The sequence below is a fragment of the Tinamus guttatus genome, unplaced genomic scaffold, assembly GCF_059628265.1.
Source record: "Tinamus guttatus ecotype Peru unplaced genomic scaffold, ASM5962826v1 Tinamus_guttatus_pri_ptg000004l, whole genome shotgun sequence".
NCBI classification, from domain to species: Eukaryota; Metazoa; Chordata; class Aves; order Tinamiformes; family Tinamidae; genus Tinamus; species Tinamus guttatus.
This window is the reverse complement of record NW_028288538.1, coordinates 12,883,126-12,898,169: the sequence shown is the minus strand read 5'-3', so window position 1 is coordinate 12,898,169 and position 15,044 is coordinate 12,883,126. Positions and strand designations below refer to the sequence as shown.

At 48.3% G+C, this 15,044-nt stretch overlaps 1 protein-coding gene across 1 annotated transcript in view; it reads left to right on the top strand.

Annotated features, from left to right (window-relative positions):
* Nucleotides 1–8,888: 8,888 nt before the first annotated feature.
* PRTG (protogenin) overlaps nt 8,889–15,044 on the top strand; it is a 70,337-nt gene continuing 64,181 nt past the window's right edge. Inside the window, exons 1-2 of the mRNA XM_088519978.1 lie at nt 8,889–8,943; nt 9,514–9,816. Coding sequence (XP_088376104.1) covers nt 8,889–8,943; nt 9,514–9,816 — 358 coding nt within the window. The remainder of the gene's footprint in view (nt 8,944–9,513; nt 9,817–15,044) is intronic.

Sequence of the window (15,044 nt, the reverse complement as noted above, 5' to 3'; positions counted from 1 at the left end):
CTGTGAGGGGGAAAAAAAAAATGCAGAGAATGTAAATTTGAATCACTGCTTCAGGAGGAACAGCCAAAATGGTTAAAAAATATTTTGAAAAAAATAAAATCCATGTAATGCAATATTGTAGTCTGTGCTGCTTCAGGCTGTTTGCTACAGATCTGCCCAAAGCACCTTATACTTCAGCATATTAGGTAAAACATTGGAAAACATTTGTTTGCATTATCAGCTGATTAGTTTGCAGAACATTGGCTTGCTCATACATTTTATCTCTTAGATTTTTTGTTTCTGACTTTTGTTAAAACAGTACAACAAAAACAGAACTTTTGTATAAGACACTCAAGCAGCATAGTTCTGAGTTGTAATGAGAAATTATATCTTTTTTGGAGTCTGAATTTGTATACTTTCATTGGTTTATTGAATGTTCATCTCTTTTTTGATAAATTTGTAGTTTAACAATTTTCAATTCCGCCTTTTGCAACAATCTTGAAGCAAAGTTTATATGAATATCACAGAGTATTAGTTATTGGTAGTTGGAGGCCTTTATTATCCATTCTTGCAGGATTGCACTATGTAACAATAAAGAACATGTTTACAGGGTTTTCTGGGCCAAATTCAGTGGTCTGATGTGTGCAGACTTCTGTGAACTCTGTGGAAGTCATGCACATGTAACCAGAGGCAAAATTTGGTCCTGTAATATGTTTACAGGTTATGCTAGTTTCTATATTTTTATATTTTTTCTCCACTGTTAGTCTAGAAACCAAATTTGCTAATACAGTATAACCAAAGTCATAACCAACAATGTGCAATTTATTGTAGATGAGCTCTTCATATAAATATTAGTTGGATTTCTTTTGTAAATGTGGGTATCTTTTGTATTAATGTTAGCACTCTGTTTGAGCAAGTGCTGGTTAAAAAGATTATCAAATCCAGTTCTAAGAAAAAAGTACTGGTTCATATATCTGACTTGTTTTAATTTGAACATTTTGTTACCAGTATGATCTTAGGAAGTGACAGTACCTAGCTTTGGCCAGCAGCTTTCTGTTTGATCACAGTCTTTATAAATGTGCAAGAAGGAAGTGTAGCACATCTCAAGATATGTAAATTATGTAACAAATGTAATGGGTCTTAAAGGGGTGTTTAAAATCCCAATTTGTTTTATCATTTGACTAGATCTTTAGGGCTGAGAATATTACATGTAAATAAAGGTAACTTATACGAAATTCCTGAATCTATATGCAGTTTTGTAAAACATGGAACAATATATCAGTAAATCTGTATAGATTTGAATGTAGCAGTATTTGTTGCATACTTCAAAGTATAAAATAAGGATCCTGAAAGCAGTAAATAAAAGTTTATTCTAATAAAAAATTGTGGTTCACTTAATTGAAGTGCAAATCAGTAGTCTTGAAATAGCAGAATTTAGTACTTTTGGTACAGGCAGAAGTTTTGGTACAGGAAGAAGACTTTCTGTCCCTACTGTGATTGCTGGTTAAGTGAGAAAACTTTAGGTCAGTGATACAAGTGCTGGGACGTGGTGATGGGAGTGGGAGCAGCCTTGTGAAGGATGCCACGTGCTGGAGAAGGCCCAGCTCCAGTGCCAGAGCCAGGGGAAAAAATGCAGACGATTGGGGGGGAAAAAGAAGGCAGTGAGTGCTTGACCCACAGGCACAGCGTGAGCGAGGTGTGTGTGCTGGGAGCGCTCCCGTGGCCGGGGACCATGGCAGAGACATGGGCAGGAAGAGCCACCCGTGATGTGAGGTGGCTGCCTCAATGTGCCTCGTGGTGATGAGCAAATGGGCACAGAAATCTCCAGATCACAGATTGCTGTGGAGGACTCGACTCTGACACTTCCTTGGTGGGCAACGTGAGGGGATGCCCAGAGACCTGGACGGTTTTTGGAGGTTGTCAGAAACAACCTCAAGGGCTCCAGGACCAGTACTGGCAGTCTCAGCAACAGCAGCCGGGAAGCAGCTTGTTTTACATTTTTTTTAAACAAGAAATATGTAAGTCAGAAAAAATCCAGGTGGGTAAGAGATAAATATACCAATCTGTTGATAAAAATGGAATACAGAATTGCTGTTTAGTAAGGGATTTTAAGCACGCCCAATTAAAGAGGCTAGTTCTGAAGAAATTCACAGAAAGAAGAGTGCTTGCATGAGCGGCAGCAGTGACCATCTTCCTTCCTCCAGCATGGAGGTGGATGCCCTGAGCATGATGTCACACCTCTGGGAAGATTTTCAGAGGCTTTTCCAGGTGAGGTTAAGCTATTTCTGCTTCATTATTTAATAAGGATGAGCAAATAAATTTATTGTGCATTAACTGTTGCAATGATACAATGAGCAGTGTTTCCATGTTAGTTTTGTTTAATGTTAAGCATGATCAAACAACAGGCTTTCAAATCACTGAATTTGTTTAATCTTAATGAGATAATCTTAATGAGAGAAAGTATACAGAATAATCACAACGAGCGACAGAGGAAACTTTGCGGTATAAATAATAATAATGACCTGATTAAGATTCAGAGGTCTACTTAGACTGCTTTGGGAGAGGTGTTCTTATAACTCATGTCATTAGTATGATTTGTATTGACTAAAAGTACCTTGGCTTGAAATTGTCTTTCCCTAAACTCGCTTGTTTACTCCAGAGATTATAGTGCATGAGTTAAGTATGCTAATCATTTTTCTACTCATTCTCATTATCTCACTCTATCTTCTTTGACGTTTGATTTGTCCTGTCAATCCATAGCTCAGTTTTGGTGCTGTTTTACTAACTGTGTCTTTACAAAAAAAAAAAAAATGTGTGCGTCTCAGATGGTCTTTCTCTTTTGTTCTTTTTTTTTTTTTTTTTTTCAGTGTAACTTAAATATTTTTTATGAATTTATTTAGCAAGTGCATCATATCCACTGTGGAGGCTTTTCAAGTTTCCAGAATGGAATTTATCTAATTAAAATAAGAAGATGCTAGAATACATACGAAGTAGCTAATATTGGAGAGAGAGATTTTTAATAGTTTTAAGTCATTTCTTGTCATCAAAAATAATGCAGCCGCCTTGAAACAGAAGACCGGCTTCTCAGCAGTCATTCTTCATACTGTTCACTTATTTGTATTCTTTTCTGCTTCTCGTTAATGGTTTGTTGTAATGTTGGAGTCTTCACACAGGGTTTTATCAAATGACATTCTTTTAGATTCTGCTTTCTTAGGGCAGTTTGTTTATTTTAATGTCTCCCCTTTCCAACATGGCGTTTATCTAAAGGAATAAATGTGCAGTTCTCATGTAAAGTGAAAGGTGCTCCCTTGTTTACCTGCGGTCAGACACCACCTCCACAAACAAATCCATGCGTCTGGTCCCAAACACTTACCGTGCCGAGATGTTTTTAAAATGTGCTCAATGCCGACCTGCCTCCAGGGTTAGGAATGGGAATTAAGCATTTAAAAGCTGCTCCATTGCTCTACCTCGTCCCCAAACCAGTGTCAGATACAATTGCTTGCTCAGTACTCTTACACAAAATTATTTTTCTTTGAAGTAGAGCCTTAATTGCTTTTTCTGTGTGGAACGTGTACCATTAGCAGTCTAATCGGAGTCCAAACAGCCACCAAAGGGGATAATGAGGTAGACCATCCCTATAATGCTTAGTTTACATTCATGTGACTCTGTAGAAAAATGTTTTGTTTTGCTGAGCTGTCCTTAATTTGAAATTTTGCTTAAACAAATTGCACATTGAAGGTTTCAGGTTTTCGTCTCATAGAGAGACTTGGGATTGAGGAAAAGAGAGGGGGGAGAAAAAAAAAAAAAAGGCAGCTTGGAAAACGTGAACAAATACGAAATGAGCATAGCTCTTAAGGGAAGGTGGACAAGACAGCCTTCCAAAATGGACAGGCTAGAAAAGTTTCTGTTTAAACACATTGCGGCCTGGAAAAGTGCATCAAAACTGTTCTTTGTTATACCCTCTTTATACCCCTTTTTAGCAAAAAAAAATAATTTAATGGAAAATATCTTAATAATTGTCTGACAGCTTTTCTGATCCTTTCTGCGGGTCAGAGTGTTTCTGACGCAGACTTTGTTTGGAGGGCCGCAGCGCCGGCCCTTGGGCGGCTGCGAGCGCGCACGTCCGCCCGGGCGCCGCCGCTCGGGCGTGCTGAGCGCGGAAGGTTTAAATCAAATTGCCCCGAGGACTGATGAGTGACCTCCTGAATGCAGAGCTGTCAAAACCTTCAGCGAGGCGCTGGCCGGAGGAGAGCACTTAGGGGAGAGCAGCGTGCGCAGAAAACACTGACTTTTGGAGCCTCTAATAAGAGCAGCAGCAGCGGTGGTGGGGCTGGAAGGGTGCCTGCAAGTGAGTCCATGTTGCATGCACACTATTTTGTTTTTTGGGCCAAAGATTTAATAATCCCGCCTCAAGTATTAGCAGTTTCTATTGGTTGCCAGATCCAGATTTAGTTATCTGAGCAGGACGCTTCATTGACTTCAAAGGGATTTTTGGTCTACCTAAGGAATGCAGGGTCAGGCCCTGAGCTGGTGATAACTTTCTTCAGTGGGTTGTCAGATGTGACAAACTGTGGCATTTTGGCGGCGGTTGCCCCCAGCACACCGTGCCACCCCTCAGTTCCCAAACCAGGCAGCTGCTCCCTTCCCTTGCCCGGGTGAGCGCCTCTCTGGGCTTCAGAGCAGAGCTCTGAAGTGATTCCTTACCCGAAGCTGCAACCTTTCTGCACATAAGATGCACTTTCTTCACTTTGAGTAACTGTAATGTATTATTTTCTAGTTACAATACATGACATAATAAATTCAGATGGGTAAGTGTTTGGAGCAGTTACAAGTCTCCCTGTCCTACAAGCTGGTCTCCAGCCATTAGTTGTCCATCCTTGATAGTTTTATTCCCAGTTATCCATGCACTAGCATTGCTAATGCATAGCTTGCTCCAATACAGAGTTTTAAATAAATACCTTCCTGCCTGTTCAGGCTTACAGAAACAGCACAGAAAAAAAGGGTTCTGGAAACTGTTTGTGTGTTGTGTCCCAGCCCAACAATTATGAGCATCCTGGACAAACGAATTGGGCAAACTCACACATCCTGTGCTGAGGATTCACTGATGGGTTACTCTGTAGGTCACTAAAAGTGACTGTCCTGGCTTGGGGGGGGGCTGTAGCTGCAGTTCTGCTAGCGCAGGTAGGAGGCAGCGCGGAGAGAACTGGAGGTGCTGCCTCCTCCAAGGCAAGTATTGTTGAGCTCTGTTCACATGTGGGTTAAAAAGGTGTCATTTACTAAAATTATTTCTCTTCACTGTCATCCCTAGGTGCATAATCTGTCGCAATTGTACCACTCTGAAGTCTGATTTCATTTATATAAGCATTTATGATTGTTTATAGAGAGAAAAGACATGAAGTTGATTTTTTTTTTTTTAATCTCCCCACATTTGAGTAAATTTGAGTTAGGAGAACAAACAATATGTTGTTCATGTGAGTGTGTTTCTATTTGGTTATTTCTATGTCTAATTGGTTATTAATTGATTAATTGATCTCTAAAGTGCTGTCCTGGAGCAGGCCCAGCGTGTGCTTGTTGGCTGCCCAACCTCATCCTCCTCCTGCGCTGTCATCGGGCTCGTTGGGGATAACGCTGCGCTGACGGTGCGCACAGCGCAGGTGGTTGTGTTGGACTGTTACCACGTAGATGGCTGGGGTTGGTAGCGCTGTGTCTGCTAACACGGTGCGCCTCATGGAGTCATGAGGGGCAGGGCTGATAAGCTGCACCTCGATGGGTTTATCAGTTTGTGGAGAAGTCTGGATTCAGGTACGTTATCACAGGTCTGCACTATCTGCAGCCCAGTTAATTACTGGAAGCACATTAAAATAACAACGTCTGACAAAGCGGAGAGGCGAGGCTGGGCCGTTGCAGTGAGAGCCCAGCTCACCCGGCGCGTGGGAAGGGCTGCTTGCTTTGCTTACCAGGAACGCAGGAAGGGGGTTTTGTACGGGCCGTGGCAGCGTGGGGACAGGCAGCGCTCTCCTGTGTACCTGCTGCCCGCGACCCAGCCGAGAGGAGACTCCACGCTCTGCCCATGCCCACAGGGACCTTCCTCCAAGGAACAGGGCCCATCCTGCACACATTGGACACGATTTTGGAGGTCCCGCTCGGCAGCAGCATAGGGACAGCCCAGACCTTTTGGCAGGGACCCACCTTCCGCAGCGTGAGCGGTTGCTTCTCTCGGTCACTTTAAAGGCCACGGCCGCAATCACTGTGAACTGGGCCAAGAGGCCAGGCCTCCCCTGGGGCCATCCCAAGCCTTGGAAGAGCAGCCCCCCTCCCAGGGCAGCGCTCCCGCCTCCCCTGCGCCCCCAGAGGGGCTGGAGCTGGGGGCGGAAGCTGGAGCTTTTAATTTTCTCCCAGTGTAAATTACACTGTCCATGTGACAGAAATCATAGCGGATCAGAGCTGTACCTCAAATTATATCTAATCATCAGCAATCTGTACCAGAAATCAACCCAAGTGATAAAGGTTTATTTGGTAATTATTTATTAAAGATGGGTGCATTTCTTTATCACAGCATAAACATCTGGTACTCTCAGACTTATTTAACTGGAAACAGTTGTGGTGATGTGGCTGAGGAAGATGTATGTTTCTCTATTTGGTCAGATTTGCCCTGGTAAAGTGCTGCCAACAAACAAATCTATCCAAAGGGATTTAGCAAGGGGATGCAGGTCAGCCAGACCTTGAGTGTGTCTTAACTTGTTGTTTCATAAATGTTAGTTTGAGAGTCTCTTGAAGCATTTAAGGGTGCATAACATAAAAAAAATAATGTGTAAGTATAGCATATTTTTAATTCTGTTTTTTTTTTTTTTTTTTCAGATGAAGTGTAGAAGTGTTAAGGGACACCTGTCCCTGCCCTTGGTGTGAGCGGGAGTGTTTTGTTGAAATCATGACGCTTCAGACAGTTTCTCATCCCCCATCCAAGAGGTCCAGCACGTTCCCAGAGCAGCCAGCTGCACTAGAGTCATTGGCACCTGAGAAAAAGAAACAAATCTTGAAATGCATCCCAGATAATCTATCTTAAAGATAACACCTACTTTGACACCTCTTAAAAGGGAAAATTACAGATAAAAAAATGCATTTGTGTTTCATCTCATGCCCAATTTTTGGTTTGCCCCAAAGAGGAGCAGTCCTGTTTCACTCCCCAGCTGGTGGCAGAGAGGGGGATGCAGGACAGGGGCCTGGCGCGGCTGCTGGGGCTAAGCAGGGAACATTTTCCACCAGCCCTTGGCGCATTGGCTTCCCAGACATGCCAAGGTCACCCAGGAAAGCTCTCACCTGGGTCACTTGCATCACCAGGATGCAACAGGAGAGAGCACGGGGAAGAGCTGCAGATAGTAGGGTGAGCTCCCTACAAGCAAAAAATACACCCTTAGTCGTAAGCAGGATTATTTAGATTGTTTTTGAGTATCAGTAGGTGATGCTTTTTTCATAGTTCACATTTTGGTTTTTGAGACTGAACAAGACAAGACATGGAGGAAACTTTGCAAAACACTCGGCCAAGTTGTTCCTGTTGCTCTTATTTGGACACTGAGTGATGGATGTGCAGGTGTGCACATCCGGTCACTGCGACGCCCCCGGGAGTGCCATGATGGACATTGCAATTGGCACCGAAGGCAGGTCGGCCCTTTCTTGAAAACTCGGCTCAGAGCTGGATTCTTCTGCTCACTTACTTGCAGCTCATAAGGAGGGTGCCAGGGCCAGCGCTGGTTCATGCCGTCTGCCCCCAGCCCGGGGGAGACGCTGTGGAGGCCACAGCACGGCCGGGGCCAGCTAGGCCCCGCACAGGGTTCCAGGGCCCTGAGCTTTGCAGTGCTGGCAGGAACAAAACGCAGTAACAACTTGCTTGTCACTGAAGTCAGCAGCTCTCACAATGAGCGCAAACAGGGGGCAAATCTGCTGAGTAAGAAGATGCCTTTTTACCCGGTAATTTTAGAAACCAGAGCCCTGCTCTCTGCAGACAAAAACGAGCTTAGCGCCAGGCACCGTGCCCCGAGCACCACGCAAACTAGTGAGCAAAGCAGAAAGCGGCTGTGAGCAGGACCACGTCTGCCTTCGCTGCGCTGCCTGTGCACGTTGCTCCGGGGCGTACCAAGCGCTTGCTGCGTTTCAGCAGGCTTCAGGCCGCAGCTGGGCGCCGGCTCCGTACAGGCTGCATGGCCGGGTGCTCCCCTGCCGCAGCCATCTGGAAGTGGTTTGAAGGATGCTGGAGCCAGGGGGCTGCCAGGACTGCAGACAAAGGGGCCATTCCCATCGTGTCACCGGCTCTTCCCCATGTCTGTCCCCACATGTGATTCCCACGTGGGCACCAGGATGCTCTGGTGAAGCTGTGTCCCACCTGCCCCAGCACAGCCCAGCCCTGAACCTGGGCATCCGCGGGAGCTGCGGCACTGGAGCGAGCAGAGCCGCATGCGGGTTGTCACCAGCTGAGCTCCCTGGCCGCGGCTCTGTGCAGAGCTTCCCAGTCCCTGACACAAGTGGAGAGGGAAACGTGGGGAAAGGCCTGAGCCGCAGCCTGGTGCTTGGCCCCTGTTGCTTTCCCCGACACAGAAAGAGTCGGGGGACAAACCACAGCAATTACCCGTGCTTCGGGCACAAACTTTGGGGAAAGTTTTGTCCATCCTGGCGCTCGCGGGGGCCCTGGGCTCCCCCTGCGCGGGGGGCCACTCCATCCCGCCCCGTCCAGGCGCGGCCCTGCCCCCGGCCCTGCCCTCGCCCCTCGCCTCCCCAAAGGCCAATGGGGGCGAGATGCGGCGAGCGGGGCCGGGACGGGCGCGACGCGGCCGCTCCGCCCGCCCTCCCGCCCTCCCCCCGTAGCGCCGAGCGCCCCGGCTCGCCCGCCGGCCGAGCGTGCCCGGCGGCTCCCGCTGATGGCGCCGCTTCCCCGCCGGGCGCCGCTCTGGGCGCTGCTGCTGCCGCTGCCAGGTGAGTCCCGCCGGGCCGAACCGGGCTCTGCTCCGCGTGGGCCGGGCCGGGCGCCCCTCTCTGCCCCGCCGCCGCACGTGGCTTCACTGATGCGGCCCCGGCGGGGAGCGCGGGTCACCGCGGCTCGGTCCGGTCCGGTCCAGCCCCGCGCGGCGCTTTGTTCGCGCGGCGGCGCCGCGACGGGGCGGGCAGCCCTAGGGGAGACCCCGGGGCGCAACGAGGAAGCGCGCGATCAATTCAGCGCGCGGAGCGGAGCCGCCGGGGGGGCCGCGCTGCCGCCCGCCGCGCTGAACGCGGCTCCGCTCGTAAAGGCGCCTCGTAAAAGCCGGCCCTGCGCGGCCGCCCGCTCTCCCGACGGGCTCCTGGAGGTAGCGGCTGCTGCGGCTCTCCCGACGCGGGGGTTGCGCCCAGGGTGTGAGGGCAGCGTGGGCCCGGCCCTGGGCTTCAGATTTAGGGTCTTGGGTCTCAACGAGGAGCGTTGCCCCTTGCCGGGCTCCCACACGCTACTCATGGGCTGTGAGTACCTTCGTTGCGGTGCTCACCGCAGCATCTTCTCTGCTCTCCCCTCAGGAGTTTGGTGCTTTAGCGAGCTCTTCTTCCTGAGGGAGCCCCAGGATGTGACTGTCCCCCGCAAGGATTCGGTGGTCCTGGACTGCCAGGCCCGCGGTGAAGCTCCCATCACTGTTACGTGGCTGAAAAATGGAGGCAAAGTGCCTGAAAATGAGCGGATCTACACCTTGTCCAACGGCTCTCTGTACATCAGCGAGGTGGAAGGCAGGAAAGGGGAGCCGTCGGATGAAGGATTTTACCAGTGCTTAGCTCTGAACAAGCATGGGGCCATTCTCAGCCAGAAAAGTCACCTTACGATAGCAAGTAAGTCCCAGCTCCCCCATCCGGGCAGTGATTCCCCGGTCAGCACGCGGCAGCCTCTTGTTTTGGTTGCATGTCTCGGCAGGCAAATTGTAACAGTGGAGGGGAGGTCGCTTCTGCTGATTGCTCGCATCCTGCTTGGTGTGTCTGCGTTCCGAGCGAGACCCGTCCGATGGCCGGGCACCTGTGGGCCAGTCCCTGGGCGTGGGGCGGTGACACGGGCTGAGCTGCTGAGGTGGATGGTGTGTGTGACGTTACTCATGTTCTTGAAGCACTGTTCTTGCAGCCTTGCAGGGGTTATCTTCAAACTTAATTCAAAAAGAAAATCTTTTATTTTTCCCCTTGTCAGGAGCTTGATGTTGTGTTGGATGCTCTTGGGGCTGCAGCTACTGGAGTGTTCGGTAGAAGGGACGACTGCCCTTGGGAGGGGGAGAGAGCTCCTGGTCTGCTCAGGGCTACATCACCAAGTTCTTGCTCATCTGCTGCTGCTCCTTTGAGAAATGGGCACCACTCCTTGGGAAACTGTTTCATGGTACTCATTACCTGGCCCCAAGGGTCTGTTGTGCGGTGCTCAGGGAGCTGCGAGTCCAACTGCAGGCAGTGCTGGTACACACAGCTGCAGCACTGGTGAGTGGGATGGCTGCTTTGCGCCCTCGAGGCCTCACCAGATCAGGCCTTGCCCACTCTCCTCCCAGCGTCCTTTAACATCCTTTAACGTGGGAACGAGGCATGTGTGTAGAATCCCAGTTCTCTGGCCGTGCAGATGCCATTGGGTTTTGCATGCAGGCTGGTTAACCAGCACAATGAAAAATGGGGACGTTTTAAAGGAGTTTACCACAATTTAGGTTGTCCTGTGGTGTTCCATGTCTAGTAGGACTAATCTAATAGGAGGGTTTCCTTTGACTCTTCAACTTTATTCTTGCTTGCAAGTTGCGCTGAGCTGTGGCACCTCGATGGAAACTCGACGTGAGCTTGATGTTGGGGAACTGGAGCTGAAACTACTTGGTGCGGTTGGCACATTTGATCTCACTGAAAGTGTCTGAGTGTCAGTGCACTGCGTGTGTCCGAACAGGTTATAATAACCATCTATGAGGTGCCGGAGGAAGGTGTGAAATGCCTTGCTCAGGGAGGCAGAGCTTTGAGCAGCCAAAAACCCCTCTGGAAGCAGGTGGCACTGAGCAGGACATGAGCTTTCATGTGAGAGGCAGGCTTGTGACTTCTCCATTACTAAGCACTGGCTATTTATCACTTCGTACTGTAGCATCTTGTGGGTGGACACCTTCTTAGGATGAACAGACCTGGCTGTTCTTCGGTATTTCTGAGAGAACACTAAGAAATGGTGCATTAATAAGGCTCACACTGAAGAAGTTGTCATCAGGTTTCCTAGTGTCTGCACCTGTAATAAACACACTGAAGAAAGCCTTTCTTAAGAGGAGAGTTTTAAAAAAATATATAGCAGCGCAGTGAAGGATAGAGTCTGTGTGTAAAAGCGAGCGGAGAGGAGCGAGGGACGTGTGGTACGTGGGGCTACAAGATGAGGTCTGTGTTCTAGGTGTTCTAGATATCCGGGAGCTTCTGGAACAGCGCAGGGCGCTGGGGCGGTAGAGCAGCGTAACAGACCTGTGCCGTCTGCTTTCGTTCAGGCCGTGCTGAACTTTCCTTACTGTTGGTCCTATAAACTTCATTTCACCAGAAAGCTGTTCGTTTTTGTTTTGGGGGTGTGTATGGGCAATAAACGTTTAAGATTTTATTTATTTATTTTTCCCCCCACACACAAAAAGAGAGTTGTGACCAGTGGACTACATGCTGTGGAATGACATTCTTGTTTTGCCGCCTCTGTGCTACTTTTATTTTTATTTTTTATTTTTTCCCTGCAAGACTGTGACAAAAGGTTTCTCTTCTTTTAAGGATTCAAAGTAGGGAGGTGGAGGGAGAGGTTTCCTATTTCTGTTGGAGAAAACTCAAAGGAGATAGTGGATCTATCATGATCACAGAAGGTGTTGCTGACTTAGAGATTAAGTAGTTAAATAGTGACCAAATGTGAAGTTAGTTTGTGTGGCAGCCTCTTCCTTTTGGTCCTACCCCAGTCTGATTGGGCTCAGAAGTATTACGTCTTTTTTGTAATATTGAAATAAGGCAGTGATTAATATAGCTATATTTTGAAGCCCACAAGAGAGAGATGCAAAATCAATTTTATATACATATATATATATATTTTCTTTTTGCAGTTGTTCTCCCTCTTACCATGATATGATTGATCTTTGCAGCTATTTCAAATGAAGGCAGCTGAGGTCTTGTGAAGATTTTTTTAGGGTTATGATTTTGTTTAGAGTCTGTTGTCCATTGCTGTAGAGGGAAATTACCTTGTGGCCAGGGTATAGAAGAAACTATACATATTAAACAGGTGGAGAATAGGCATTAAATGGGCATTCTTTCTTTGGAGAAAAAAAAGCAAATGCTCTCCAGTCTCTGGGAGCAGCAGGGTGTGAGGATGTGCTTTTACTTTGCGTGGTCAGAGCTTTTGCCATAAGCTTATCTTCTGCTTCGGAATTGTAATGTTTAGTGTGGCATTTGGAAACCAAAAACTTTAATCTGTCGAAGAGTTTAAGATGTGAGCACACAAGGAGATCAGGTCTTGGTTTCTAAAGTTAGGAACTGGAAGCTGAAGGTTGCACTCTTGGCAAGAATTCCATTATTCATGTGCAAATTAAGAATTCACAGGGTTAAAAGGTTAGAAACTGGCCAGGATGAGGTTTACCCTTGTGATAAAGAGCAGATGACCCTCATTCATTGGCCAAAGCTTTTATGTAGCTCCTCTGCAAAGTTAGTGATTGCCATGAATTGTTCTTGAGGAATGCAGAAATTCAAATGTGAGCAGGCCTTTCCTTAAGTGTCACTATGGAGCCTTATCTCACGAGCACATCAGAGTAGGTCTGCAGGGACAGGGTTCCTCCCCAGAGGCCCCAAGGCTTTGCTTTCCTGTTGTTCATCCATGCACAAAAGAATTTGACTAATTTAGGGCTTTTTCCCCCCTGTAAGATCCCCCTACTTTTTTTTAAATGAAACTGTGGAGCTGAGGTATTACTTAGGTAAAAATAAATATTAGCCTCAGTGCGCGCTTGGAGCTGCTTCCAAAGCTGGCTAATTGACCCGGGGGGGAGGAGGAGGTTCCCTGTGATCCTTTGTAAGGCACCATGTGGGGGTAAAATGCTGCTCTGAGGAGAAAATGACTTATTCAAAATTCAATTTATTGCTGCCAGTGCTGCTAAAAGAGGTCTCTTTTACCCGAATATAACAGGAATGTGGACTATGGAGAAAATCTGAGCATTTTTGGTACAACTTTGAGTCAGTAAAAAATGAATACTCTGAGACTTTTTGCATTTTTTTTCAATCGAGAATAAAAGTTTAGTCATAGAGGACTAAGATATAAAATCAGAACTGGGCTTCCAATAAACTGGTATTAAGAAAAAATGGGGAAGAGGGATGATGTTCTCAAGTGAGTAACCCTGCCTTCGGGTGGTGATTGGACAGGATGCTCGCTGTTTATTTCCTTCCCACAAAAAGTGGAAATTGAAGCTTTAAGATGAATGGATGGGATATATGCAGCTGGCAGGGACATTCCTAGATAACCCTCTCTCCTCTCCTGGCTTGGCTGAATTGATCTTGGTGTTTGGTTTTCAAAGCACAGGAAACACAAGCCCGGTGTCTCACGCGCGGCTCTCTACGTTGCGCAGGAACGAAAGGTTGTGCAAGCAGGAGGGCTCCATGACGAGGAGCTCCAACGTGTCCCTGCCAGGGAAGCCGTGTGCTCCCAGCGTGTCCCTGGTAGAGGAGCTTTTTGCTTGCTGTGATGCAGCCCTGGAGCGCAGGGGTTTACACGGAGCAGAGGGCACCCTGAGGAGGCTTGTGCTCCTGCTCACCTGCTGCAGCCCTGATGGGCTGTACCTTCCTGTGGTCCTGCCACAGTGTCAACAGCTGGTAACACTTGTATTTGGATACCCTAATAACATCTTTTGCTCTGGTTTTGAATATTTGATTACTTAATAGCGCGCCCAGCTGAGCCTTGCGCTGCAGCGTGGCAATCACTTTTCCTAGCAGCGTCCCACACGCTCCAGCTGTTTGCTCACACGTCGGCGCCGTCCCCTGGCTTGTGTGGGCACAGCGGCCTGTGCGTGAACTGCACGGGGAACTGAGCCGGGTTAAAATAATAGAATTAAAACAGAAGATGGTGTTAGCCCAGAGGAGCTCCCTGAGGAGGCACTGAGTGTGCTGGCGGGACCGCGAGCAGCGCTGTGGGGCGGGAAGGACGGGGGGACAGGGGAGGGCTGCTGAGCGGGGCTGCCCCTGAAAACGGGATTCAGCTGTGGGGCTTTTGTGGACCTGCCTGTCAGCAGAAATGTTGCCTTTACAAAGGAATTGTAGAATGTGTTTTTTTTTTTTTTTTCCTCCTCTCCCCTCCAAACAAGGGAGGTTCTGCTGTGGCAGAGCCCGCTCTAATTCCCATTTTGCATGGGCTCTGCCATGTCAGGTATCCTCCGTGTTTGTAGAGCCCTACAATATGTTCGTGTCAGAAGGCAGTGGCGTCGCTACGAGCTGGAAGGGGCGGGAGGCAGGAATGTGTCCAGCCGAGGTGGAAGCCGAGTGGCAAATGGCTGCCGGCGACGGGGTCTGGCTTTAGCAGCGAGGCGCCACGAGCGTGGTCCCCCACTGGCACCTTGGGGAAGCTCTCGCTTTGGCAAGCGCTGCCTTATGGCTTTGGCGTCGCTCAGTCAACGTGGGCGCCCTGGGAGAGGAGAGCCTGTCCCACCCGCTCTGTGGGCCGAGGTGGCCAAGCCTTCGTGATGCCAATTCCAATGCTTAAAGCAGGAGGGCGAAATTGGATGTCCCTGCCGGCAATGCCAGGTGACAGTTGTAAAGAGGAGTTAGGATGGGTTTTGTTCTATAAGTGAGATACTTGCCTCTCTTTCCCCTCCCACTTTTTCCCCCCTTCCCCTTAATTTTCTTCTAGAATTTTCTTCCAGAGCCTCCCTGGACATCCTTTGCCCTGAACTCCTGCATCACGCTTGCGGAGAACGCCTTCAGCATCCTTTTGAGATGTAATCTCTGGTTAGGTTTTGCTCAGGACATGCCTCGTTGTTTCAGCAGTCACTGGTGGACACTCGTAACAGCTCTTTCCTAGGCTGAGGGTTGGGGTTTTTCATCCTTGCCGGGACAAAAACTCCTGTGAAACT